The sequence below is a fragment of the Capra hircus genome, chromosome 19, assembly GCF_001704415.2.
Source record: "Capra hircus breed San Clemente chromosome 19, ASM170441v1, whole genome shotgun sequence".
NCBI classification, from domain to species: Eukaryota; Metazoa; Chordata; class Mammalia; order Artiodactyla; family Bovidae; genus Capra; species Capra hircus.
This window is the reverse complement of record NC_030826.1, coordinates 22,615,253-22,642,759: the sequence shown is the minus strand read 5'-3', so window position 1 is coordinate 22,642,759 and position 27,507 is coordinate 22,615,253. Positions and strand designations below refer to the sequence as shown.

The window sequence follows — 27,507 nt, the reverse complement described above, 5'->3', positions numbered from 1 at the left end:
GGTGGCCACAGAGCTCCTGTGATCACCTGTAAATGTAAAATACACATTAGATTTTGAATATTTAGTATGAAAAATAATGTGAATAATAGCAATAATTTTGACCCTGATTAATATATTGGATTAAATAAATATACTGTTAAGGTTAACTTACCCTATTTCTTTTTTAATGTAACTGCTAGAAATCTTAAACTACATGTGGTTTTCACTGTGTTTCTGATGTATGGCACTGCTCTACAGGTTGTCGTGGCAGCAAAGTTGGAATATATGAGTCTAAGTTGAGTTTTGCAGGATGAATACGAATAAGCTAATTGTAGGGACATGGGGAGGGGACTTTCCTGGTAGTCAGAGTTCCACGACCCCAAGGCAGAGGCCTGGGTTTGATCCCTGGTCAGGGAACTAGACCCCACATGCTGCAATTAAGGGTTTGTATTCCACAGCGAAGAAAAAAGATCCCGCTTGCCACAGTGAAGATGGAAAATGCTATGTGCCACCCCCAAGACCTGGCGAAGTCAAGTAAAAGAATGTGCTCAGTCGTGTCTGACCCTGTGTGACCCCATGGACTGTAGCCCACCAGGCTCTTCTGTCCACGGGACTCTCCAGGCAAGAATACTGGAGTGGGTTGCCATGCCCTCCTCCCGGGGGTCTTTCCCACCCAGAGATGGAATCCAGGTCTCCCGCGTTGCAGGCAGATTCTTTATCATCTGAACACCAGGGAAGCCCCAAATAAAAGAGTAATAAGGAAGAAGCATGGGAAGGCATGACCATCTTTGTGGACAAGCTAAAGTTGGACCCCTGTTTCACAACATACACAGAAATTAACTGCAGGTACACTAGAGATTTAAGCGTTTCTGGAAAACAGTTTCTGTTTTTGCAGCACCTTTTTAATGAATTTTTATTTAAATTATTCAACTTATTTTTGAACAGGTATTTTGTTCATATGTTCAAAACTCAAAAACTATCTAAAGAGAATGTCTTCTTTTCCCTCTGATCTCCAGTCACCCGAGTCCACACTCCCTGGAGACAGGTAATAATAATCTCTTTTGTATGGATCCTTTCAGAGATAATTTTAATGCCTTAAAAAACAAATTTAGGGGCCACAGTTCTTGAGGCAATAGCCTACTGTGGTTCCCCTTTGCCTGGCAAAGAAATAAAGCCACTCGTTCCTTCTCTTCCATTTAAAAAAAAAAAAAAAGGCAAGTACAAACAGATATACACAACTGGAAAAAAAATGTAAACATTTTAGAAAAATGTATAGATGGATTTCTTTGTGGTCTCTGAATAGGAATGCTTTTTTAGACAAGACACCAAAAGAAGCACAAATTGTGAAAGACTGATAAATTTGGCACTAAAATTAAAAACGTGTTCTCGTGAACAGGTACCATAAAACAAAATGAAAAGACAAACCTCACACTAAAAGAAAATGTTTGTAACACAGGTAACTGACAAGATTACTAACTACAACAGAGCAATAATTACAAATAAATAAAACAATTTGACAGAAAAACAGGCCCAGGTAATTCACAGATGAAGACTCCTGTGTGTCTAATAAACTTATGAATAGATGTTTTTTTCACCAGCTAATCTAGGGAATGCAAATTAAAACCATACTTTGATGAGTGTAGTTCACACTCTTCAGATAGGCTAAACTGGAGCTTCTGAGAATACCAAGTACTAGTGAGCATGCGGACAGCTAGGATCTCTTGGGCCCTCCTTATGAGAACGTAAATTGATACAACCCCTCTGAAGAACAATCTGGCAACAAACAGCAAAGTTGTGCATAACCATATTTAGCGTGGGCGTTCCCTGGCTGTCCAGAGGCTAAGATTCCACGCTTAGTGACCCCAGGTTCAATCCCTGGTCAGGGAACCAGATCCCACATGTCACAACTAAGAGTTTGTGTTCAAAAACTAAAAGACCCTGCATGCCCCAAGACCTGGCACAGCCAAATAAATATTAAAAAAAAAAAAAGAAGAAGAATTCAATACAGGGGACACAGGTTCAGTCCCTGGTCGGAGAATTAAGATCCCACATGCTGCAGGGCAACTGAGCCCACATGCCACAACAAAGACCAGGTGCAGCCAAAATTTCGAAAAAAATAATGACTGTATGGGGCAGCCCTGGCAGTGAAAGAAAACGCAAGCCCACAATTCATTTATTCCAAGTGTTTGAGCCAAAAAGACTGCATATGTGCACAAGGATGTAGCAAGGATGTAGCAAGAGTGTCACGGCAGCACTGAATGGGCCGCCCCGCTCTTGCGTAATCAACGTGCCCCTCTCTGAAGGGCCATCCCGCAGCCGTAAAACAGCCTCTGTTACTTCCCTGTTTGAAGGCACTGCCTTCATTGCCGTCTCCCTTAGAGTTACTGTCCGTTTCTCCATCCTTCCTCCCACCCACACGGGACAGAGCTAGTTACCGTGGCATCGGCACTGTCTTAGCACTTTCCCTCCTCAACCTCCAACCTGCTTCTGTGCCCAGCTCTCCTTTGAAACTGCTGTCAAAGGAGCAGACATCTCTGCCCTTGGCAGCAGGCAGCCAACTCTTCCTCCTTCTTGAAACCCTGACTGCCTACATCCTCCCATTTTTCTCCATCTCACAAGCCCCATCTTTTCCACCTTCCTTGCTGGCTTGATTCTGGGACCCCCTTTCTTCTCTCTTCATCTCCTCTTAGGTGACATCAGCCAGTTCCGTGACTTTCAAAGCATCTGTATGTTCCCAAATACACACTTCCAGCCTCAACTTTGACATAACCACATGGATGCCCAGCAAGTGAGAGGAGCAGATAATTCATCATCCAAACACTTCTAAGATCAAAAATAGGTGCTGTGAATTAAACTGGAACCACAGAGATAACTCGAACTCCCAGGGGCACACTGGGACATACGGCCGCTCTGTATCAATGTAGCATTTCAGTCATGTTCAAAATGGACATCTCCAATCAATCCTAAAGTCTGTCCCTCACTCAGATTCCCATCTCAGTAAAACTCATCTTCTCAAGACAAAAATCCGGGGATTTGAATGATGAACCCTACGTCTGCGAGTCTCTCCTTTCCCTCATCTCCGCTACAGTCTAGGCACAAATTCTGTAACATCTATCTGCACAACATACTTGAAGTCTGGTCACCTCCCTGCATTTCCACAGCCAGCACCCTGGGCCAAGCCACCTACGACTCGACTCTTGCCTACTAACCAGCCTCCCTCCTCCTGCATTTGTCCCTCGACGTCTGCTCACCCGACATCCAAATGAGCCTTCCAGAGCTTACTTCAGACCATGGCGCCCCTCAATTAAATTCTTCCACAGGGAGTAAATAATCGCCATCCCCATGGCGCTGATGAATCTCATAAAACAGGAGGTTAAATGAAAAGAGCCAGGCACCAGGGAGCACGGATTGCATGCTTCTTTTATTTCAAGTTCAAAACCAGGAGAAACTAGTCCATTATCAGGAGTCAGGAGAGTGAGTACTGCTTCTTGATCTGCACAGGGGCGCACGGTTCGTGAAACAAATTCATTGTGCTTTTGTTGTTGTTCCATCGCTATGTCGTGTCCAGCTCATTACGCTTCAGCATACTATGCATGCGTGCACGCTCAGTTGCTAAGTCATGTCTGATTCTTTGTGACCCTATGAACTGTAGCCTGCCCGGCTTCTCTGTCCATGGCATTCTCCAGGCAAGAGTACTGGAGCAGGTTGCCATGCCCTCCTCCAGAGGATCTTCCTGACCCAGGGATCAAACCAGCATCTCCTGTGTCTCCAGCATTGCAGATGGAGTTTTCACCCACTGAGCCACCTGGGAAGCCCTATACTTCAATCCAAAATTTTAACTTGTTTATTGTCTAGACCAGCATCCCTAACCTTTTTGGTACCTGGTAGCGGTTTTGTGAAAGATAGTTTTTCCAGGGACCCAGCGGGGTAGGGGGTGATTTGGGGATGATTCAAGCACATTACATTTCTTGTGCACTTTATTATTATTACAGCAGCTCCACCTCAGATCATCAGGCATTAGATCCCGGAGGTGGGGGACTGCTGGACTAGACCAGTCTACCACCAGATTTAGATTCTGTGGGGGAGGATCTTGTCGGCTTTTGGATCACTGCAGCCCTAGAGCGTGGGGTGCTGCTGGGCCCAGCAGAGGCACCTGACAAGTATTCACAGGGCAGAAGATGTAGTCAAGGCAGCCCTGGGTGTGATGACTAGAGCCAAATGGTGGCTAGAGCCCGAATAGACAGGAGAGAACTGAAGAAAACTCAGGAGTGGGAAAATTAAGCGGGCGGGCTGGCCGATTTGTCCCAGTAACTTTCCGACGATCTCTTTACAATTCTCTCTCTTCTCCAGCCCCACGGATCTCCTGCTCATCCTAAACCTTTTGGCAGCTCCCACTCCTCTGCCTGGGATGCTCTTCTTCAGGATGTCCCCCTAGTGCCTGCCCTCACCTCCTTCTAGTCTCTGCTCCAAAGTCACCTCCTCAGGGAGGCCTTCCCTGCTTTACTTCTCAGCAGAGCACTCATCCCCCTCTGACACACCATGTATGTCGCTTGTTGACTTATTTCTCATCTCCCCACCCTGCTGGTTTGCTAGAAGCCTGAGCCTGTCCTAGGGACTTGCTCTTAAAGACTGCACCACAGGGCTGCTAGTGGCTGCTTCCACACAGACACCTGCACTCACAGACAAGAGCCCGCCCACGTGGACAGCCATGTGGCCCTCAGCCCTGTGCCCAGGTGCCCCCAGTCACTTCCCCCAAATCCTCAGGCGCTGACAGTCTCCAGCTGGAGCCCGTGCTCCCAGCCGCCTGCTCCCCTCCCTTTCCCGGCTGGCGGGCGCCAGCTCCTGACAGAGGGGGCCGGCGTGTAATTAGAAATTCCTCAAGCTCCCTAATTGCCAGTTCTTCTCCCAAACCAGGAGGCTGGCGCTATTCTGGGCCACCTTTGTTGCCGGTTGCCTGAGGCCCGGAGAGAGGACCAGGCTGAGAGCAGAGCCAGGCTGGCGAGGTCAGAGGGCCTGCGCGCTGGACAAGGGCTGGCACGTGGCCAGAGGCCAGACGTGGCAAGGAAAGGGCTGCTCCCCGGAGCCCAGCTGGTTCTCCGCTTGTCTGCTCGGTAGCCTCATTCCCGCCTTCCCCCAGCACCCTGTGCTCCCACCCATACCCCGAACAATGGCATCAAAGCAGACAGGGCCATTCATTCTTTATTCACGTGGCGTAAAAATCACTACAAAAACTTTACAAAAGAGCCTTCGGGAGCTAACGCCCCCCCTTCCCCACCCTCTCAGCCGCTGAGACGCTGCGCAGAGGGGGCAGAGGGGAGAAGGAAGAAGAGGAGTCTTGGCAGTGTTGGCACCTCCGAGGACCAGCGGGGAGACTGGGGTGACAGTGGGCAGGAGGCTGGTGGGCCCTGGGCAGCTCAGGAGGCAGGGGTGCGGGGAGCTCAACCTCCACCCGTGTTGTGCAACCCAGGGCGGCCGCCCCCTCTCCTCGGCCAGGGTGTCCCCTCCTCCCTGTCCCTCCCTCTCTGGTAAACAAGTGTGGAGGCACACAGCTGCCCTAGGGAATAAACTACCTACCTTCCTGTCAAAACGATCTACCGCTGCCCCTCTGTCTGAGCCCCAAACCAGGACACCCTCTGGGCCCCGTTGGAAGAAGCGATGTGGGACCGAGGCCCATGGTTCCCTGACACCTGCCCTCCTCCCAGCGCCACCCCACCCCAAACTCCCCAAGAGGAGACAAGAGAACGGCTCCCTTCCTCCCCTCTCCCAGACTGGCCTCCCCAGGCCCCCAGCCCCAATCCCACAAAGCTGTTTTTGGAAAGAGTCACACAAGTTGAGAGGTTGGTCCAAGCGGAGACTCGGGATGCTGGAGGCCACAGCCCCTCACTTGGGGCTGCTAGGCTGAGGGTAATCCTCCTCTGAGGGGGGCCCAAGTTTCAAGTCTGGGTCGAAAGGCTTGTCTCCGCGGGGGCGGCCTTTGTGGTCCTGGAAGGAGTCCCTGCCGGGGGAGTCCTGCTGCTCCTTGCGCTCCGGCTGCGCGCCAGGGTTGGGGTTCCTCACGCTGCCCACGAAGAGGGGCAGGCTGGTGCTGTCCTCAAGGATGAAGAAGAGGAAGGGGCGGTTCACGACGAAGGACGACAGGGACATGCGGGACATGGCCGTGCTGGTTGCCGCGGCCGCCTCCACGCCGGCCTCGCTGAGCTCTAGCGCCGACTGATGCTGCACGCTGGACACCACCAGCCTCTCATCGGAGATCCCACGCAGGTCCGGGGCCTGGAATAACTCCTGCAGGCCTGCCCCGGGGCAGCAGATGGCTGATCAGAGCTGCCTTCTGCCCCACAGGCTGCCTGGACCTGCCTGGAAGGGTGTCTGGCATCCTGGTCAGGGAACACCTTGAACTCACAGAGAGCTGGTTAACTCCTATTTAACCTTCATGTATCAGCTTAAAGGCCCCTTCCTCCAGGAAGCCTTCCCTGATTGTCTGCCCCAAAGTCCAGATAGGTGCCTGGTGCATTTTCAGTGTTTTCCCAGGTGAACTGGAGAGAAGCCTTCAATCTTAACACTTATGCTGAATTCTAAGTACTTGATTCCTCACCTGCCCACCCCATAAGACTGAGCTCCTGGCTCATGGTGGGCTTCCCGTGCCTCTTGCAGGGGAGCCAGGGAGGCTCATGTGCCACTCTGGCTCTCCACTCAGGATTCTTTACAGTGCTCAGTCTTGAGCAGAGAAGGCCCTCAATGGCTGAGCCACACACCCCTCCCCAGGACAGAGGATCCAAAGGTTCTCACCTCCCTAAGCCCCAGAAAAGTCCAGGACACAAGGCTAGCTCTGACTCTGACCTGCCAGCTGGAAACTTCCTCCTCACCCACCCCACCTAGCCTGAGTAGGGGGCTGTCCCATGCCCGGCCTCCTTACCCAGCTGGCTGAGGGTGGCCACCAGGTCCAGTTGGTATTTGAGATGCAGCTTAGGCAGCTGGACCTTGGTGGGCCTCTCCCGCAGCAAGGGCTGGTGCAAAATGTCCCAGGTCAGGTTGGCCAGCACCTGGGACACATTCCACTCAAAGCGGGTGGGCATCAGGACCACGAAGCTCATGTTGTTCTTAAAGGGGAAATGAGCCACCTACAGACAGGGGAAGGAGACACCATGAGGGCCAGAAAGTGCCCAGGCCCAGGTGGGAGCTGGGCCAGCATCCCTTATGAGACAGCCCAGCCTTCACAGGTGTGTCAGGGGAGGGGGACCTCCCTGAACCTCCACTTCCTCATGGGCAGAGTGACACTGCCTACCCACACTGCCAGCTGACAGAAAGAGATACACTGTTAAAAGCTTCTAGCAGAGTGTTTGCACACAGGCGGTGCTCACTCAAATGGTGGTTTTCTCTCTCTTCCCCTGCCACCAGCCAGCCTGTGACTCGGAATGAGGAACTCCCAGTGTCCACCTCTCGCTTCCTCCCTGTGTACAGTGGAACAGGTTTCCCTGGTGGAGGGGGGTACCCTCTCTACTCCTTTCTCCTCCAACAGTGACTTGCCTGGCTGCCTATTTATACTGTGATTTGGGGTAAGATTTCATGCGAATGGGGGTTTCTGCAGCTCAAGAAGGGGTAAAACCATTGGGGTCCACGGGCCCGAGTGGATGTGACTCCTCGGCCTCCAGGCAGAGCACCCAGGGGGCAGGACCCCTGCGGTGGGAGGGAGAATGCCAGCATCTGGCTGCCTGGGCTGGCCTGCAGAGGGTGCGAGGAAGAGAAGGGCCAAGGAGGGCAAAGGATGGAGACTAAAAGTTGAAGGAAGGGACTTCCCTAGTGGTCCAGTGGTTAAAACTTCACGCTTCCAGTACAAAGGTTCGGTGCCTGGTTGAGGAACTGAGATTCCACATGCCAAGTAGCACAGACAAAAAATTAAAAAAATTAAAGGGTAAAGGAAGTGTGGGCAGGACACAGCCTGGTGGGGAGGTGAATCAGATGGTGCTCGTGTCAGGGTGAACTGGAGAGAGGCTGTTCAGGGGGCCCGCCTTGCCCACAGCCCCTCTCAGTCACGGCCTTGTGAAATTAACCAATACCGCCATCTCAGTTGACTGGCCCAGGGACCAGTGCTCACTCAGGCCAAGGGGACCATGTTCAGGCTAGAAGCATGGGAGGCTACACCTGAGACACACAGCACAGTGCTCTCTCTAGTCAGAATGCTCCATCAGGAAGCTGACGAAGCCATCCCAATCAGACCCTCCTTTCTAAGGAGCATGCGTGATAGCTCAAGTCGCATCTCAGAGGCTTCGGGTTGCTGAGGCCCTGTGCTGCCCCACAACCCACAGGTCCTTGAAATGAATCCCCTTAGCCAAAGGGGCCTCAACAGTGTCCCTTCCTCAAAGAAGGCTCTCTGACCACTCTAGCTAAAATACCTCCCCCGACTCTTTGAAATTATCCTGTTGATCTCTGTTTGCTCACGCACTGTGCGTCTTCTCTGGATTTGGTTTTCCTTGTTCTCCACTGAACCGCAGTGCCTGGGACAGAGTCTGCACACAACTAATGCCCAATGAATGGACCGCAAAGAGACTCGTGTCTCAGTCCCGCTGGGTGAGGGCCCAGCGAGACTTTTCAGAGCCACCTGCCCCAGTGACAAGACTGCAAGGAAGGTGGGGCGCACTGTTGAGCCCCTGTGGTGGCCCACAGCTGCACAGTTCCTTTCCCACCTCCCAGCACCCAGGCCCGGCCTGAGTAGTCAAGGGTAACCTGGATCTCAGGCTGCTCCAGCAGGAACCAGTGCAGTGGATACGTGAGGGCTTGCATCATGTCCACTGGCACGGTGAACTGCTCATCCAGGTGGAAAGTGTCTCTCTGTGTGAGGTTCGGGTCGAACTTGTTCCTCCAGAAGCCTGCATCCAACAGAGGGCAGGGCCATTTAGACTGGGACCAAGGTAGGGTCTACACCACCAGCTTCTTCCCCGTCCCACCTAGAACCCATTAAAGGGACAAAAGGTGGAGGGTAAGGCACCAGGCAGTAGTGTGCCAGGTGATACCCAGGTGATCTGAGGTGTCTTCTCTGGAGCAATTGCAGAATCTGGGCTTTCATTCCCCCTACCCTGCTTTGCTCCCAGGAAATCCCCCATCACCCCAGGTTTTTTCAGACTTCATTTCCTTCTAGGGAGGACTTCCCTATAGTTCAGACGGTAACGAATCTGACTGCAATGCAGGAGACCCGGGTTCAGTTCCCAGATTGGGACGATCCTCTGAAGACAGTATTCTAGCCTGGAGAACCCCATGGACAGAGGAGCCTGGCGGGCTACAATCCATGCTGTCACAAAGAGTTGGACATGACTAACGCTGCTGTTACTGCTACTCCTAGGGCTGTGCTGTGCTTAGTCGCTCAGTCGTGACCGACTCTTTGCGACTTCATGGACTGTAGCCCGCCAGGCTCCTCTGTCCTTGGGGTTCTCCAGCCAAGAATACTGGAGTGGGTTGCCATGTGCTCCTCTTAGGGAACTCTCCATGAAAGCCCCATCCAGTTCCTGGGCCTCCTCCCAGCAACACTGCGACCTATCTCTTACCCTCCCTACCGCCTCCCAGCCTAGCCCTGGGGAGGAGGGACCCTCAGAACAAAGCATGCCTACAGGGCAGGGGTAGGGGCTGCAGGTGGGGACCTGAGAAGGGGAGGAGCTCACCCTGGAAGTGGATGGCATTGAGGAGAAGCAACACTGTGTCATCTGGCAGATCTGAGAGGAAATCCTCTATCTTCCCCTCGGTGGCCTCCTTCACCCATTGGTTGATGTTTGCCAGGTCCTCCCCCTTCCTTCCCGTCAGGCTCATGGGCTTTGCACCAAAGAGCTGTTCTGATTGTTCCAGGAAGTCCTCTTTGATGGGAAATCCTACACAGAAGAGAGCACAGGCTGTTGCCAGGACTTGGGCTTCAGAGCCATCAGCATTCCGACCAGCTGCCTGAGCCCACGCCCATCTCCCTCACCCTGTCCACCCCAGAGCACTACCTAGCTACCTAGGCAGTGTCTGCCACCACCCACACCTACCTTTCTGCAGGTACATTCTGGCAGCCAACCGGAAAGCCCCAGGCCCCAGGTCCTGGCAGAGGCGGCTGAGCAGGTGGGGGAGGCAGGGCCCTGAGTCTGCGTGCAGCACCTGTTTCAGCCTTTGCAGCGTTTGGTTCTGAGCACCTGAGCGGGGAGGACACAGCAGCAGTGGGCATTCCCACCCCCAGGTCTTTTCCTAACCCTCTATTTTTTTGTGGGGGGCGGGGGAGTGGGGAGCTGTGCCTTGCAGCATTGCAGGATCTTAGTTCCCAGACCAGGGATCGAACCCATGTTCCCTGCAATGGAAGCGCAGAGTCTTAAGTGCTGGACCACCAGGGAAGTCCTCCTGTCCCCCTTGAATATCTACAATGAGCATGCCCACAAGACCACACTATCTCCTCCCACCTCCTGAGGGTCAGGACACCCAAGTTTACTTCCATCTCTGCTGCTGCTAGTCTGGGTGACATTTCATCACCTTCCCTCTCTGGACTCTGTCCCACTGTGAGACCCTCCAGTCCAAAAGAGATGTTGGAACTGCCAGACTCTTGCATAAAAATCACCAGAGGCCCATCTTGGGCCCAATCCCTGAGACTCTGATTCACGGAGACACGAGTCTGTGTTTTTAACAAACTTTCAAGAGACCCTGATGGAGGAAGTGCCCGCTAGTAAGCTCTGGGGAAGGAGGCGAGTTCCTACTGGCCTCCTAGCTCTCCTGGTCTGCACCTGGTCTCCTGGTCTGCTGCCCCAGTACCTAGTGCCAGGTGAGACAGTGCCAGGGCCACACTCAGAGGTGACAGGATGAGGTTGGGCCTGGTTGAGCTTTGGGCCACCAGGGAGAAGAGGTCTGTGGTGAAGGTCATCATGGCCCGGGCCAGCCTGCGTGTCTGCTCCGGGGTTGGGGACGCCTTGCAGTCTCCTGGGGCCTTCTTCGGGGCAATCTGGCCACCTGGCTCCTGCAGGGACAGATGGGGGTGGGGGGAGCATTGGTGTCAAGGGGTCAGCTCTGTTGAAGATCTCCTTCAAAGCCCCTGTACTGGAGACAGCAGGGCCTTGTCCCTGTCCAGACGTGGGCGACGGCGTTCTGGGGGCTAGGTTCCTCCCTCGCGTCCCTCCCATCCTCTCCCTTCAGGTCTCAGCCTCACTGCCACCCTCCCCTCCCCGTTTCCTTGCCCTTCGGATCTGCCTTCCTCCCGCGGGTCCCGCCTACTCTTCCCCAGCCCCACCTGGTTGTACCTGGTTGCCCAGCTTGAGGAGGGAAAGTGGGGGCAGCTTCTCCTGGGCCTGCCCGCTCATTAGCTGAAGAAAGGAGGAAGCAGATGGAGAGCAGCCCTTCCCACAGCCCCCCCACCCAGCACCAGCTACAGGGGAGGCCCTTGGGGACCTTCCTCCCTGTCCTGCCTCTCATTCCCCAGTACCTGCAGACCCAAGGGCTCCATGGCGCTCACAGGAGAGAACTGCTGAGAGAGGCGGGGTGGGGGGAGAGGAGAGGGAACGCCTGAAGCCAAGACTTCCCTCAACCCAGCCCCCCACCCCTTTCCCCAAGACCCTCGACCTCTCCCAGAGCTTCCGCCCTGCCCCACCCAGACCTCAGCCCAGGCTCACCGCTGAGCACGGGCTTGGCAGGCAGGAGAGGCTGAGCGCCAGGAGCCCCCAGAGCAGCGCCATGTTCCTGTGCAGGATGGGAAGGCTCTGTTCCTACCTCACCCCTGCACCCGCCGAGGAATCCCACCCACAGGCTCATGGGCAGCTGGAGTCCTGAGCCACCAAGCAGAAGGGACAATGCCAGCTGCAGTACCCACGCCCACAGCGTGTCTCTCTGAGCTGTGAATTGCTCGAACTCTCTCCCGAATTGCTTTCTTCCCCCTTTGTGTTTTCTGGTTTTTTACACTGTATGCCCTGAAAGTGTTTTGGTTCATGGCGGAAAATATTACCCACACAGAAAAAGTCCCATTTCTCAAGGCCGGGAGTTGTGAGTCAGACCTGGGTTTGAATCCAGGCTTCGCCTCTTGGCAGAGGACCCAGGACGTGTCCCTTAAACTCTCCGGGCTCTGCTTTATCTTTTAAAATGGTGGCAAAAGTCCCTTCCTCCTCCCACATGTATTGTGGAGACCAACCCAAGTCAGTCTTGGTGAGCCCTGACTGCACGGGCCAGCACGCAGCGTTGGCTCTTGTCAGCCTCCCAAGGCCCCTCTTCTGGGAGGCCTGTCCTGAAGCCTGCTCCGTACTGGAATTCCCTCCCCAGAGCTCCGATCCAACCCCCCTTTCTGGCTGGCCTGGTCTTGTCCACAAGGGTGGGCTGGTCTGTGGTCTCAGCAGGGGTGGGGAGCTGGGCCAGACTGGCCTTATTGACCCAACGGCTGAGCCCAATGAATGACTGTGGCCAGAGCCACCTTTGGACTTACGGAAAACACAGGCCTCGGCCCCCGCTCTAGCCCCAGGCTGACTCCGGGAAGCCAGGATGACTGGTGGGGATGGGCAGGTCTTGGTCTGGCCCCGGAGCGGATCTCGAACACACCCCCACCCCGCCCCCATCTCAAGTGTCCTTCTCTCACCCCTAGCCCCCTCCGTGTCCCACACAAGGACCCTTGGCCAGGGCCCCAATCTCCAACCTGGGTTTTTAATCTTCCTGCCAAGAAAAAGACCTCCAGTTTTTCATTTCCCAGAGAGACTCCCCTTGAACGCCCCCACCTTGGCTCCTCATCATCTCAGGAGGCTGGGAAGTCACAAACCTCCTGAATAAATTCAGCCCAGACCCCCTCAGCAAGGTGGACACCTCCAGGCCGAGGCACCCCCTGCCCTTACCTCTGCAGGCTCCTCACTGCTGTACACAACCTCCCTCCGGCCCCGCTTGGTGCTCCCACGCTCTGCCCTGCTCCAGCAAGCCCAGCTGAGCCCTCCCCTCCCACCAGGACCTTTGCTCTCAGCCAACCACTGTTCCAGTTGCCTTCTCTTCTGGTAAATATTGACCTGCACATCCGGTTAAACATTGATACTGGAACCAAAAGCCCCTTTCCCACCAGGGCATCTCATACTGGGACAGCCACCTGGAACCCCGGGAGAGGTGGGTCCCACCTGAGCCTGGAGAAAGGAGATTCAGGAGACAAAGAGGCTGTCTTCAATCAGCGGGATAGATCCAAGAAAGACAGGGGACTTTCAGTGACCCCGTGAAGTGGGGGGTTATCCCCGCTTTAGTCTGGCTCAGAGAAGCTGTGTGACTTGGCCAAGGACGCAGAGCTGGGCTGAGTCACATTCAGGTTCCCGCTGCCACGGTCCTTGCCTCTTCCTCAGAACTGCCTCCCCCTCCCAAGAAGAGGGAAGGGAAAGCTGTAAAAGGCAAGGGAGGAAACCTGGATCAGGATGCAGGATACGAATCCCTGTCCTCCCATGTCCTGGCTCCTTGTTGGCTGCCTCCAGCCTGAGTCCAGAAGGCAGGGGGAGGGGAGAGAAAAGATGCCTCTCCCAGCATCCCACTTCCTCGGAAGGAATGTTTCCTTCCCCTCCTCGGGATGAGGGTTCTGGGCTGCATGAACCAGAAGCCGTGGACCCTGTAACCACCTGAAGAACCATGGTCAGGATGCCTCCCCTCCTCCTCTCTGTCCAGGAAGCTACAGGGTCCCAACCTTTCCTCCCCCAACACCACCACCAAGAAAAGCCTCACTCGGATCCATGGCTCTTCCACAGGATTTATTGATCATATTTACATCTATTGCAAATAGTGAGAAGGCAGCAGGGGTCCAGCCTCAGACCTCATCTCTGCTCCAGAATGCGACGACCTGTGACACCTGGGTCTTCCTGTCCCCCCGGGGGAGGGAGACCTGAGATGCAGAGATGATTCTTCTCGCCCCTTCTTTCAGGGTCTTGGACCCCCTCCCCCAAGGCTTCTGGACCCAGAAGCTGCCTCATCAGCTCAAGGCACAAACACTGTGGTGAGGGGTGGGCAGGCAAGGCGTGGGGTCACTCCAGGCAGGCACCATCTGGCCCCTCCGTCTTCCTTTGGTCCTGCCCTCTTTCTTCCCCTACTGGTCCCACACTGGCCAGGGCCTGGCTGGGTGGACACTTAAGAGCCCAGCCTAAGGCTCTTAACTCCTGGACCATGGTCAGCCCTTCGAGGCTGGAGTCCAAGCACCGTCAGTGTCCTGGAGTGGGGCAGCTTCCCTATCCTTGGAGGACATGGTCAGAGAGAGCCAGCTGGAAGGGGGCTGTGGCAGAGACAGCTGAGCAGGGGGTCTCCTTCCCCCTTCCCCAGAGCATCCTGTCCCCATGAGGATGCAGAGGGCGGAGCTGGGGAGAAGGGAGGGCAGCGATGCTTTCCCAAGCTCTCCCTCTTTTTAAATTTTTTTATTTCTTGGCCACACCATTCGGTATGTGGGATCTTAGTTCCCTGACCAGGCATTGAACCCACGCCCCTTGCAGTGGAAGCACAGAGTCTTAATCACTGGGCCACCAGGGAAGCCCCTGCCAGGCTCTCCCATCTGCTTCCTGCTGGCTCCGAGCAGCATCGCCTCAAGTCATGAATGAGATCCCCTCTGGGGGGCTCAGTGGCTCTGGGAGTTCAGGAGCCCAAACTCCCACACCACCCTAGCTAGCAGGCCACATGGGCACCCAGGGCGTGAGGCCTGAGGCTTGCCAGGAAGGAGCTACTGGGGAAACACAGATGAGCGACGGCTTCCTGGAGGATGTGTGCCTGTCTCCGCCTGACCAGATCTTGCCTCAGCCTACGCCAAGAGGCGGACCACCCCGTTGTCGGAGCCCAGCAGGAGGTGGCGTTTGGTGGGCAGCAAGGCCAGGCTGGTGAGCGTGCCGCGGAAGTTCTCAGAGCTGAGCTTGGTGGTGGCCTGGGAAGGCGGCTCGAGCAGGGAGCAGACGCCGATCTTGTTGGCCACAGTGCCGGTCACCACCTCGCTGCCGTACAAGTCGAAGGTGTGGATGGGGTCAGAGGCGGACTTGTAGTGATGCGTGGGCTTCGGCTCCAGCTCCTTCCAGACGGTCAAGGAGTGGTCAGAGGAGGAGCTGACCAGGATGCTGCCCTCCACTGCCTGCCAGGGAGAGGGGAGAGCCTCAGTGGGGGCCAGAGTCTTCCTGTTCTCTCCTACACCTCCTCCCAGGAAGACGTGTCGTCCTGAGTCAGGGACAGGCTGCCACCCTCCCACATTATATTAGCGTCAGCTCAGTTGAGTATATTAAAGTATCATCGACCCAGTAATCATTGTAACTTGGGTGCTTACTACATCAGGTGTTGTATCAGGCACATTAAACATCTTAGCACAATTTACCTTCATAACAACTCTATGGGATAGGTGCTGTTGTTCCCATTTTACAGAGAAAAAAAACTAAGGCTCAGGGAAGTTAAGTCATCATACAAGGTCACAGAGCCAGTAAGTGGCAGAGCCAGGACTAACACGCAGGCTGACCCCAGAGACCTCCTGATGCTTTCTTGGAAAGTCAGAATTCAGAGGCACCCAAAACCCAGATCAAACCAGTCAATCCTAAAAGAAATCAACCCTGAATATTGATTGGAAGGACTGATGCTGAAGCTGAAGCTCCAATACTTTGGCCACGTGAAGTGAAGAGCCAACTTATTGGAAAAGACCGTGATGCTGGGAAAGACTGAGGGCAGGAGGAGAAGGGGGCAGCAGAGGATGAGATGGTTGGATGGCATCACCGACTCAATGGACATGAGTTTGAGCAAGCTCCAGGAGATAGTGAAGGACAGGGAAGCCTGGCACACTGTAGTCCATGGGGTCACAAGTAGCTGGACACGACTGAGCGTCTGAACGATGACAGAACCCAGGGGGCCCTGGAGGGATCCAGGGGTGCCCTGCCCCCAGCAATGGCAGTGCATGTCCCCTGGCTGCCACTTAGGTCGGGGAGGAACTCCCAGCTGCCCGGAAAATCCCTCCCACAAATAGCCCTGTTCCTCCCTGCCTTGACCTCCCTGAGGCCTGTGCTTGAAAAAATGGGGCAGGGTGGAGGTGGAAGCAGGATTCCCAGGCCTGACCCACCCCTTCCCCCGCCACGGCAGCCCAGCAAGGGGCATGGACTCTGCTCAGTGGTCTGGGGGCAGTAAACAGCCTCCCAGCTGAGCTTTATTTAACCTGACTGGGTCATGGACAGGGCCTGACCCCTGATCCCCCAAGTAAGACAAATATGGACAAGGGTTACTCATTAGAACATCTCCAGGAAGCTCAGGGTCAGCTCAGCCCCCTGGTTCCCGCCCCCGGGGCCCACCTCCTGCCCAAGTCCCTGAGGTGCAGTCTGGCTCCTGACCCGCCCTGCCTGTCAATCCTCCGGCAGGTATGAAGGACATCAGCAGGGGGGCCCGTCATGGGTGGGCCCTAAGCAGAGGTGAGGGCTGGAGCAGTCAGGCAGGAGGGGAGGGGACCTGGCCTGTCACCTTGATCTGCAGGATGTCCCCTTCGTGGGCAGGCCAGCCACGCAGAACCAGGCCCGTACGGGTGTCCAGCAGTACCATGAAGCCCGAGGAGAAGCCGGCCACAACGCTCCGGCCACTGGGGCTGACAGCCAGGGAGCGGACGAGCCCAGGGTTCAGCCCGCTGCTCAGGCGGAACTCATGCTGCCGGCAGAGGAGGACAAGCTGGGGCTCCACCACCCAGTCCAACCCATGTTCCCCCGCCAGGTGCAGCTCAATCTCCAACCCCCAGAGCCTCATTACCCATCAAGGGGAGGCCCCCAGGATCCCAGGCCAGAGTCTCATCCCCACCCCTGAGGGTTTGCCGCTGCAGGTGATCTGTCTCCAATGAGAAACTCCACCCTGGGCTCCTCTCTTCCGGGGTCAGGGGTGGACGGAGGGGTTTCTCTCCTCCCTGCCAGGCACCCAGGCCAGGGCTGGAAAAAGGGATGCCCCTGACCTGCAGGCCTGGCTTCCTGCAGTCCACAAAGCGCAGGGTCGAGTCAGAGCTGGCCATGGTGATGCTGGTGTGGGGGGCGGGCATGACGGCCACAGCGGTCAGGGGCACCCGGCTGTCTGATGGCTCCACTGTGCGAAGAGTCTTCCCTGTGAAGGAAAGACATGGTGGGTCTGGGGTTCCAGTCACTGATGGAAGAGTCCCAACTCCTCCTATCCCTCCTGCTGCTGCTGCTAAGTCACTTCAGTTGTGTCCAACTCTGTGCGACCCCACAGACGGCAGCCCACCAGGCTCGGCTGTCCATAGGATTCTCTAGGCAAGAACACTGGAGTGGGTTGCCATTTCCTTCTCCCCTATCCCCATACTTGCCTCCCACATACCAGATCTCAGTGAATACTAAGGATGTTTTTTGACCCTCCCACCTTTCTATTAACATCTCCATGGCCATGCCAGGCTTCTCTCCTCACATAGCAAACTGTGGCCGAAAGCTACACCTTCCACTGTCTGCTTTGATACTACTCCATCCCCCCAATCCCTGCTTTTTAACCTTATTTCTCTCTACAATGATGACACAAAATAAGCAAGCAACTGTTTACCAACCAGGATACTACACGCTCCATGTTAAGCCAAACCTCTACGCATTATCTACTTAAGCATTTGTTCTGATTCCCATTTTGCAGATGGGAAAACTGATGTTTCCAGGGACTTCCCTGGTGGTCCAGTAGCTGGGGACTCTGCACTGCTAATGCAGGGGGCATGGATTCAATCTCTGGCCGGGAAACTAGGATGCCACATGCCAGCAGCATGGCCAAAAGATTAAAACACACACACACATACACCAATGCTTCCAGCCGCAGAGGGACTTGCTCAAGGTCACTCAGCAAGGAAGCTGCCAGGCCCTCAAACTCAGGTCTGATGGATTCCAAGTCCTAAATGCTCCATTCTGTGGACTCACTGCATCACCCCCAATCACACACCGTTACACCCCAACCCGCCACCCTTAGTGGAGGACAGGACAGCAGCTACAGAACAGGCCTCACCTGGGCCCGCTCACCTGTGAAGGGGTCCCAGACGTGCACAGACCCATCACAGCTCACTACACACTGCGGGGCCTCGAGCTGGCCCACGAAGAAGACGCTCTTGCGGTGTTGGGCATAGACAAGGCGTGGGGCCGTCTCACTGGTGCCGTCCCCGGAGTTGTAGAGCGGCCAGAGGCGCACGGTGCGGTCCTTGCTGCCGCTCAGGAAGAAGTCCTCGCCGCTCAGGGGCACCACGCACTTGACAGCCCCCGAGTGGCCTGGGAAGCTCTGCAGGCGGATCTGGTGGAAGTGGAAGTGGGCGTCCTGCTGGCTCACGCCGATTTCGTACTGCCAGTAGGCCAGCCAGTTCCCGCTCAGCCCATGCGCACTCCGCGGCAGCTCCTGCTTCAGCGCATTGTCCTCACTCTGGCTGCCAGGCCCCCCGCCGCCCACCCCAGAGATGGGGCCCAGTGGGCCAGGGCTGTCAGGCCGGGAGTCATCGGGGATCTGGATGCGGTTCCCGACCAGGACACTCCCAAAGGTCCCCGAGTGGCCGTCATCCTGGGGGCAGCCCCCACCCTGGGGGTCCCACTCTGGGCCGGTACTGGGTGCAGTGGGCTCCACACTGGCAGGGCTGCGGCTGCTGGGGCTGACGCTCTCCAGGTACAGCCCCGCCAGCTCCCCCACCAGCTCATGGTTGGGGACGATTTTCCGGATGATGTCACCTGGATGGGAGCGGGAGAGGTCCTGAGATGAAGGGAGATGGCCAGCAACTGCTGCCACCCACCCAAGGGGCTTGGGAACCACAGTAGACAGGGAAGATACTGGCTGTGCAACTCTCAGCAAGTAACTCTGTGTCTCTGTGTCGGCTTCCTCCCCCTAGGAAAACCTGGATTCACGCCTTCAGTATGGACGTGTGAGCATCTTTCCTATGTGCCGGGTGCCACGCCGGGCATCAGAAACAAAACAGGGACCAAGACAGGTGATGCTCTGCCTCCCACGGCTCAGATGTCAGCGCAGGGATGACAACACATCTGACCCGGGCTGTTCGTACTATTCAGGGAGATGACACACGTAGATGCTCGGCACAGGGCCAGGCCTGCACAGTAAGCTACGTGAATGGTGGGCCACTCATTCCTCTTGGGCGGCTCCTAAGACATCAGTCCGGCAGCCTGACTCCCCTCCCTGCCCCAGGGACAGGCTAGGCCACTCTTGCGGCCCCCCATCCCCACCTGGCCAAAATTCAGTCTCTGTTTATATGTCACTGGGACTCAGAGGTCTAAGGCCAAACCCCTTTGCTCTGACCCAGAAAACTGCACCTAACAACCACTACTGACTCCAGGGACGGGAGGTGGGGCCCTCCCAGAGGAAGAATGGTAGCTGCAGAGGCTGGGAGGGGACGTGACGCGGCAGTACCCAACAGGCAGGAGAAGGGCACGTAGATTGTGTACGCCATCTCCAAGGTGAACACCTTCTGCAGCTCATCCAGCAGGGCGGGGTCCGCCGGCCGCAGCTGCCCATCAGAGAAGGCCACCTCTGGCAGCTGGCCCTCACTGTGGCCCATGGACTCCAGCTTCAGAGCCTGTGGGCAGGAAGCCCCAGGGAGTTAGCAGAGGCCACGGAAATCGGCCAGCCTGCAGCTGCCAGGTACATCTGCCCACCTGGTGCCGAAGTTCATGCAGCTGAGAGAAGACATGAAAGAAGGTGGCCACGGGCTCACTCAGGTGCTGCTGGACCATCTCCTGTCCGATACGCAGGCAGATGAGGGCGATGAGGCTGATGGTCTTCATACACAGGACAGTCCGGGCCTGGGCTCCACTTGGGAACCTGCAAATAGAGCTCATAAGCTTCAGTGATCCCCAGTCTACAGGGCTTGTCCAGAGTCTATTACAAGCTGTAAACGAAAGGTGCCGTACGACCACCTCATCCAAACCAGATGAGGAAACGGAGGCACAGAAAAGTGTGGCTTGCTCAGGGTCACCCAGCCAGGATGAGAACCAGGATGTCTGACACCCCACCCCCACTCTGGGGGAGCCCCCTCTGCTGGGCTGCTCCCTGGTAGGGGGTACGGGCAGAGACTTACCCCGTGACGAGAGACGTGAGGAAGCTGAGCACGGGCAGCAAGACCTCGTGGCTGATACGGGGCAGGATGTCCATGAGGGTGGTGTCCGAGAGGTACACGATGATCTTCTGGGTCAGCGTCACGGCAGCCAGCAGTCCCGCCTCCTTGCGGCTGTTCAGTCGACTAGGGCCCGAGGTGCTACCCGGGGCCACCTATGGCCATAGAGCGGATGAGGGCCAGGTGGCCCCACAGACCCCCTGGAACTCCCAGAGGTCCTGGGCCAGCCCTCAGGCTCCTCAGGACCGCCAGATCCCGACTGACCAGGTAGCTGATGTAGGGCAGGTACTGGTAGGTGAGGACGGGCTCCCCATAGAGGTGGGCGATGTGCAGCAGGCAGCTGAGCACGGGCGCCGACACTATGTCGCCCAGGATCGGTCTCTTCTGATAGATGTTGCCCACGCTCAGCGGGGGGCTCTCGCCACTGCCCCCGGTGAACTGCTGCCGGGTGGGCCCTGTCAAGGAAGGGCCAGTAGTCCTGAGTAGCCCGCGGAGAGCGAGAGGGAGGAGCCCTTCGGGGACTGCAGTGGCCGCTCCTGCTCACTCCAGCCTGGCATCTCCCTGAGCCCAACCCAAGCAAGGAAGGTGCTCGCAGAAGACTGGGACCCAGGAGGAGGTCTGAAATGAGAACGGGGAGGATCCGCTACAGGGGCCAGAGGGACAGAGCTGAAAGAAGCCCCATGCCCAATCTTACCAACATAACACGACGTCAGCAGGCGGAGCAGGTTCCGGGCCACGTGGCGAGAGGCCACAGTGGGGCCGAGCTTGGCGGACAGCCAGCGGACCATCTTGCAGGCCGTATCTGCAGGGCGGGAGTAGTCCCTGAGTGCATCAGATAACTGGGCCTCATGACTCCCCCACCCCACCCCACAGGCCCCACCTAGTGACACTGGTCCCAACTCCACCCAGGAGCCCAGCCTGAGCATGGTGGCCCCAAGGCCCCACCCTCCCTTTAGCAGAGCAGCCTGTGGGAGTCTGGCTTTGGGGCAGCTCCAGGCACCTCTGTGAAGTGAAAGTCACTCAATCATGTCTGACTCTTTGGGACCCCATGGACCATACAGTCCATGAAATTCTCCAAGCCAAAATACTGGAATGGGTAGCCTTTTTGTTCTCCAGGGGATCTTCACAACCCAGGGGCCAAACCCAGGTCTCCCGCATTGCAGGCAGATTCTTTACCAGCTGAGCCACAAGGGAAGCCTTACTTGGGCACAAACTGCAGGAAGGTTACTCTTGTGGTGACTCTCCCCCAGTTTCTAACTGAGGAGGTGCCCTCCACCCTCTCTGTTTCTCTTCACTCTCTCAGTCTAACCACACTGGCCTTTCAGATTCCTGAATGGAACCATGACAGCCTCAGAGCCTTGCACACGCTGTTCCCTTTGCCTGGAATGCTCTTCCCGCCACAGACCCTGCCATGTTCGCCCAGCTTCCTCCTCCACACTGAACTTCCACCAGCACTGCTTTCAAGGAAGTCTTCTCTGACCCCTGAAAACAAGATCTAAATCCCACTGTATGCTCCCTCGTAGTACCCAGCCATGTTCCTTGCAGCACTAACAGAACTCCTGCCTACAGCGTGGCATGTCCTCTGCTAGACATGAGCTCCAGGAGGGCAGGCCTGCGTCTCTGCTGTGTGTCGATCAGCTCCATCCACCGCTCGGTGCAGAGCTCAGCAGATGACGACCGTCAGACCAACACCTCCAGGCTCGAGAACTCACCAAGAAGGATCTTCTGTTCTTTACCCTCCGACTGCTCGGTCAGCGGCTCCTCTTCTTCCTCCCCGTTGGCCCCGTCGTCGCCAGCCACAACCGTATCCATGGACAGCACAGTGTCAGAGAGTGTGAGCTCGGACGTCTCAGGGACCTCTTCTTGTTCGCCCTCCCCCTCCCCCACCTCCAACACCACACAGCCTTCCTCCTCCTCCTCGTCCTCCTCGGATCCCTCGCTTTGCTTCAAGTCCTGGCTGCTGTCGCCTGACCTGAGGCTGCTCTTGTCCACCGGGATGCCCCCTTCGTCGGCCGCCCGCTCCTCACCCAGGGAAGCCTCGCTGGTGCTGCTCTTGTCGCTCAGCCGGCCCAGGCTCACAGCCTCAGCCTCCTGGGGCTGAGGGGACTCGGCCACATAGAGCCCAGCCTGGAAGTCCTCCGTCTCGGGGAGGTCAGCCTGGTCGTGGAAGCTGACGCCAGACATGTAGTCCGGGAGCCCCAGGCCCGAGGATGCAGTAGGCTCCCCGTCCATGTGGATCTCCTCCTCAAAGGCACAGGACCCGGGCCCGGCCCCCGGGAGCCCACTTTCCTCGTCCTCGGCGGCCCCCACCAGGCCCTTGTTTTCCTCCTGGGAGGCCTCCACGCCAGCCAACACCTGTAGGACGTGGGGCAGGAGGTGGACAAGAAAGGCCTGCAGGCCCAGCCGCACCATCAGCTGGGCCACAAAGCAGTCAGTGTACAGGTAGAAGCGGCCGTGGAGCTGGCAGGGGCTCTCGTAGGCCCCAATGAGAGGCTTCAGAAGGTACTTATTGGCATTCTTGGGGCCCAGGGCCTTGGCTACAGGTTCAAATAGGTACCAGGCTGCATACACGGCCGTGTGCTCCTCAGACATGAGTGACAGCACGAAAGGCAGCAAGATCTCCAAGCCCTCGGGGGTGATGTCACTCAAAACGGCACCCAGCTGCTGCCACAGGGCAAAGACCAGCTCCCGCCCCTGGGCCTCATCCTCCACGCGCCTCATCTGGTACAGGAGGATGAATTTGTGCAGCGCAGGGAAGTAGGAAGGGAAGGGGACTACAGAGCTGAAGGGGCTGAGGAGCTGGGCGGGGCAGGGTGGGGGCAATCCCTGGGAGACGGGCCTGTATGTAAACAGTGGGTCCAGCTTGCCCCTCCCTGCAACCACGGGGCCTTGAGGGCCACTCAGCTGCAGGAGTGTGTCCAGCACGGGCTGCAGAGACACCGGGACCTCCTTGGGATGGCGTGCACAGAGCCCCTGCACAGCCTTGAAGCGTACCCACAAAGGTGCGTCAGGCTGCAGTGTCCGGACCCTGGTGGCGAACACCATCTCAGCCAACAGGACCCCCAGTGCCTGCATATCCCGGTGAAAGAGGTCCCGCAGCTGCACGGGGGGCTGAACCCAGGGTTGCTCAGGCACCTCCAAGCGGCCCCCTAGGCCTTTGGTCAAGAAGTTGCCTAGTTTCTCCAGCTCCTCCAGAGCCTGCAGAGGACTGAAGCCCTCCGGAAGAAGAATCCTGCCCTCCTCACCTTCCCCGGGGTCTGCCCCAGCAGCTCTGTTCCGACGGCCCGGTCGAGAGGCTGAGGCCCCTGAGAAAGGCAAGAGGCCTGGCGGGACTTGACTGGAGGAGGAAGTGGAGGAGGGAGACGGTCCCAGCTGGTCACCTGTCTTCCCAGCGAGAGAAATGGAATCCAGAGCTTCTGTGGCCTGCTCCAAGTCATCTTCCCCTACCCCGGGCCTGTCCCTGGCCCAGCCAGACTCACAGGGAGTGGCCTCCAAAACCGTCCTGCCCATCCCATTCGTAAGCTGTGCGGGGAAGTCCTCCCGGCCTGTGCTCTCCTGGATGGTCTGGAACCACAGATTGGGGACGAGGGGAGGTTCAGGGGCGAGGGCAGGGGCCCCCGCCAGGCGCTGGGGATGTGGCTGATCAAAGAGCTGCACCACACCATAGCTGGTCAGGTGTGTGTGGGCGTCCACCAGGTGCAGACACACGTTCTTCTCCTTCACAGCCTCCTTGCCCTGTAGTTTGTAGCCAAAGGTGAGGTCAATCCAGTGGTGTAGGTCCTGGGACACCTCTCGGCTCTCCAGCAGTGCCCGGTGGGCAGCCACGAACTCCTGGTTAGAGCGGCACCAGGCCGGCACATCTAGGTCAGGCATGTCGGGGTGGATGGAGCAGAAGATGGAGGGGTCAGTGTAGAACTCGGGAATGCACTCATCTGGAGTCCAGCTCTGCATCCGCTCCATGCTGGCCGGGTACTCGTGGGGCTCCCACTGCGCCCGCACGTGTCCGCAGAGCACCGACCGGGGTGTGCGCCGGGCCTTGTACACGTAGTAGGTGATGTCAGAAAGCACGTCGGAGATGTGGTGAGGGACGTGAGGTGGCTCCCCGCCGCCTGCGCCTCCTGCCACAAACGCCTGCCGGGTCATCTCATATGTGAAGTCCAGCTGCTTATCCCCCTTGTTGAGGCGGAACTTGGACTTGCGCAGGTCTCGGAAGCGCCCACGAGGCACGGTGAAGTCAACCACCCAGGGCAGCACCGGATGGTAGTTGGGGTCCCCCTGCCGCCGACCCGCCAACCGATTCAGTTGCATGAGGTAGTGGAAGTTGCTGATGCGGCCGTGGACCCAGTCTAGCACAAGGCCCCTGAGCTCCTCCTGGCACGTGGGACACCCAGGTCCCCGTCTTCCCTCCTCGCCAGGCTCGACACCTGCCCTGTTTCTTGCTTCCTGGGTCTCCTCATCCCCCGCCTCCTCGGGCCTCTCATAAGCACTCAGGTCCAGGCGGAGCTCGCTGCAAAGTTTCTCATCCACGGCAATGTGGTGCAAAGACAGGGCCCCGCAGGCCAGTCCCTGCTGGTGACAGGCATCCATGGCCCTCAGCACACGGAAGAGAATGAAGAGCACCTTGGCTTGGCTGTTGGTCAGCTTGGCGGGGCTGAAGGTGACCACATCGTGCAGGGAGAACTGCACATACGGGTGCACCACGTAGAGCATCTCCGGGGACTCCAACAGAGCTTCGGCTCTCAGAAGACTGGGAGAGGCAGGGCAGCCCCGAGGGGCACAGGGGCCTTCTCTGGCATATGAGGGGCACTGCGCAGCTTCGCCCAGTGGCAGGAAAGGGCAACCATAGACCCTCTGCAGAGCCTGTCGCACTGAATCCAGGGCAGGGACAGCTGCGGGGGCAGGGCTATGACTGTAGGGCTGCCCGTAAGTGTGATACGCGTGGCGCCACAGGTTGCGATAATTCTGGGCAGCCACATCCTGCATGAAGCGAGTGAGGGTCTCCGGGGTGCCGGATCCCTCCTCAAAAGCCAGGCCGCCCAGCGGGTAGGAGAGCCTTCGTTTCCGCAGCCCGTGCACCTCGACTCTAGTCCAGCCGGCAGGCAGCCTCTGCACGGAGCGTTGCAAGAGAGTCCTGACTTCCGCTTCGCTCAGGCCTTCGGCGCGCGGACAGGGTCCCGGGGGCAGCCTGCGCTCGCGGAGGCTGGCCAGCCAGCGCGCGGGCACTAGAGCCACCACGTGTGCGCCCCCCGGGGCCGGAGCCAGCTGCCGGGCATCGATGCTCAGGTCCCTCTCCACGCTCCGGAGCAGCTCCTCCATGTCGGGGCTCGGGGGCGGTGACCAGCCCTCCGCCTTGGCGGTAAGCGCGACTTCCCGCCCCCTGCTCCCCAGGGCCATCCCCTCTTGGCCGCCTGGGGGCAGCGCGGGGCAGAGCCCTGCCACAGCCCCCCTCGCCTCGGCTTACCGGATGCCAGGTGGGTAGGGGTAAGCGAGGGACGGGGGCTGGGGCGGAGGAGGCGGGGATGGGCCGGGGATAGAGGCGGGCCGTGGGGGCGCTCTTACCCCTCCGCAGGGTGCTGCGCTCCAGGCGCGGCCGGGCGGGGGCTGAGGGGCGCCAGCGCCAGGCTCCACCGCCAGGCTCCACCGTGACGGGTCAGCTGACGCTGCTCACGTGATCGCCCGGTACGGAAACAACCGCACGTGGCTCGACTGAACCCGGGAACCCCGCCTCCTCTAGGCCGCGCCACCGCCCGCCGGCCTCTCCTTACCCGCACCCTGCTAGGCCTGGTGGCAGCTTCGCTTCCTCCCGGGCTGAATCGGGCAGGGGTGGGGGCTATGAGCGGCCCACGAGACTTCCCTTTCCCTCCTTACTTCCTCCTTCAAGCGCTGAGACGCGGACCTATGGAGGGTTTCCCTTAGAGAGGGCAGCCTCAGGTGATCACCCCCGCCGCCGCCGCCTCAACCACCTCGCTCTGGTTTTACCGATAAGAATCCTGAACCAGAGCTGGGACTTTTCACATTAAGTCCCTTCACCGCCTCCAAGCTGCCTTCCAAAAGAAAGAGCTTTTAGTTTTCCAAAGTTTCAGCAGTAACATTCCATTTGGCCCTGGCAACTCTCAGTGATTTAGGAAGGGCGGTTATTATTGTTCATATTTTACAGGTAAAAAACCAAGAACCTCCGAAGAGGCTTGTCCAAGTGGCAGCATGGAAACTCACCAAACTGGGGCACAGATCTGCTCTGGAGTCCTCCCCACTGACAGCTCTTTTAAGGCTTTTTTTTTTTTTTTTAATAATAAAAATTCTGGGCAATCTTGGGCAGAGAAGTTGAAGGCGGAAAAGCCAGGATGGAAATGTTCCCCCAAGACTTCCTGTTGAAGATCTGTCTCTGCAGTATGACAGAGCCTGCCTGCTGTTGTCAGAGCCTGCCTGCTGTTGTCAGAGCCTTGCAGATGCCATGGTGGCTGGGGGGAAGGTGCAACACGGCAGGGAGCAGAAACCAGCGAGCTGGCGCCAGAACTACAGGACTCCTTCAAGACGTCTTGGTTCTGACTCATTTGTGGGATTGACAGGCCATTGTCTTCAGCGAGACACCAGTATCTATTTTTCCAGTCCCACTTCTAGAAGGAGAGTTTGCCTCATGTAGGAGTCTGGTGTGGAGGTGTGGGAGCTCCATAAAGACACTTAAGAAAAAAAATAAAGTCCTAATTAGAGAGGAACAGGAATGGCTCAGCCATAATTTGATTTCATCTGTATCCTTCTTGAAAAAGGCAGCTAGAACTGCTGATGTGCTTGGTCACATGACCTTGAGCGATAATAACTTAACAGCCACCACTTACAGAGCACTGATCAGGAGCCAGGCATCTTGCTAAGCAGTTTGCATACTTTAAATTCTTACCACAACCCTTTTTAAGAGGATAGTTTTAGATCCGTTTTAGGATGAGGAAGCTGACTAAGTAATTTGCTTAGGTCCCATAGCTAGGAAGTGGTAGAACCAGGATTCAAATCTAGGCCTGGCTCATTCTAAAACCAATGTTCTTTGTACTCCTTGGCCAAGTACTATTTTGTTTTTAATTAAAAAAAAAAAAAATTGGCCATGCCCTGTGGCATGTGGGATCTCAGTTCCCCAACCAGGGATGGAACCTGTGCTCCCTGCAGTAGGAGAGAGTTAACCACTAGATCTCCAGAGAAATCCCTTGTTTTGTTTTTTAAATTTTATTGGAATATAGTTGACTTGCAGTGTTGTGTTAGTTTCAAGTGTACAGCAAAGTGATTCAGTTATATATATACATATATTTATTCTTTTTCAGATACTTTTCATATGTTATTACAGAATACTGAGTACAGTTCCATGTGCTGTATGGTAGGTCTCTGTTTGTTATCTGTTTCTTATATAGTAGTGTGTGTGTTTTAATCCCAAGCTCCTAATTTGTCCCTCCCCCACTGTTTTCCCTTTGGTAACCATCGTGCCGTATTTTTTTTTTTTCACCTGGGAAATTATGTGTTCTTAACAATCTTGT

The 27,507-nt window shown here is 56.7% G+C and overlaps 2 protein-coding genes across 5 annotated transcripts; both read right to left on the bottom strand.

Moving 5' to 3' along the window:
* SERPINF2 (serpin family F member 2) lies at positions 5,161-12,893 on the bottom strand. 3 transcript variants are annotated; one of them, XM_005693314.3, is made up of 10 exons: positions 12,792-12,893; positions 11,592-11,658; positions 11,405-11,446; positions 11,223-11,285; positions 10,741-10,942; positions 9,990-10,133; positions 9,630-9,833; positions 8,701-8,843; positions 6,893-7,097; positions 5,161-6,269 (listed from the first exon to the last, which is right to left on the bottom strand). In XM_005693314.3, exons 2-10 carry the CDS (start codon positions 11,652-11,654, stop codon positions 5,860-5,862), a joined length of 1,476 nt encoding a protein of 491 aa, XP_005693371.2. In that variant the 5' UTR covers positions 11,655-11,658; positions 12,792-12,893; the 3' UTR covers positions 5,161-5,859. The 3 variants fall into 3 exon arrangements, with proteins under 3 accessions (XP_005693371.2, XP_005693372.2, XP_017919890.1); XM_005693315.3 differs by having other exon boundaries at positions 11,405-11,443; XM_018064401.1 differs by lacking the exons at positions 11,405-11,446; positions 11,592-11,658; positions 12,792-12,893 and having other exon boundaries at positions 11,213-11,291.
* WDR81 (WD repeat domain 81) lies at positions 13,653-25,651 on the bottom strand. Of its 2 annotated transcripts, XM_018064399.1 has the most exons (10): positions 21,706-25,646; positions 20,688-20,795; positions 20,258-20,448; positions 19,958-20,148; positions 19,536-19,701; positions 19,291-19,456; positions 17,910-18,599; positions 16,859-17,004; positions 16,384-16,563; positions 13,653-15,025 (listed from the first exon to the last, which is right to left on the bottom strand). In XM_018064399.1, the coding sequence occupies exons 1-10, from the start codon at positions 25,385-25,387 to the stop codon at positions 14,705-14,707; spliced, it is 5,841 nt and encodes a 1,946-aa protein (XP_017919888.1). In that variant the 5' UTR covers positions 25,388-25,646; the 3' UTR covers positions 13,653-14,704. The 2 variants fall into 2 exon arrangements, with proteins under 2 accessions (XP_017919888.1, XP_017919889.1); XM_018064400.1 differs by lacking the exons at positions 13,653-15,025; positions 16,384-16,563; positions 16,859-17,004 and having other exon boundaries at positions 18,166-18,599; positions 19,346-19,456; positions 21,706-25,651.

What these genes read in the sequence shown, in the direction of transcription:
- WDR81 (XM_018064399.1), bottom strand. Translation starts at nt 25,387, where the DNA reads ATGGCCCTGGGGAGCAGGGGGCGGGAAGTCGCGCTTACCGCCAAGGCG. An exon ending in GCTGACGTCGTGTTATGTTG is followed by an intron (nt 20,449 to 20,687) that starts GTAAGATTGGGC and finishes CTTCCTTGACAG; the next exon opens with GGCCCACCCGGCAGCAGTTC. An exon ending in GCAGGAAGCCAGGCCTGCAG is followed by an intron (nt 16,564 to 16,858) that starts GTCAGGGGCATC and finishes CTCTGCCGGCAG; the next exon opens with CATGAGTTCCGCCTGAGCAG.
- SERPINF2 (XM_005693314.3), bottom strand. Translation starts at nt 11,654, where the DNA reads ATGGCGCTGCTCTGGGGGCTCCTGGCGCTCAGCCTCTCCTGCCTGCCA. An exon ending in CAATGCCATCCACTTCCAGG is followed by an intron (nt 8,844 to 9,629) that starts GTGAGCTCCTCC and finishes TGTTGGATGCAG; the next exon opens with GCTTCTGGAGGAACAAGTTC. An exon ending in GGCCACCCTCAGCCAGCTGG is followed by an intron (nt 6,270 to 6,892) that starts GTAAGGAGGCCG and finishes GCCCCGGGGCAG; the next exon opens with GCCTGCAGGAGTTATTCCAG.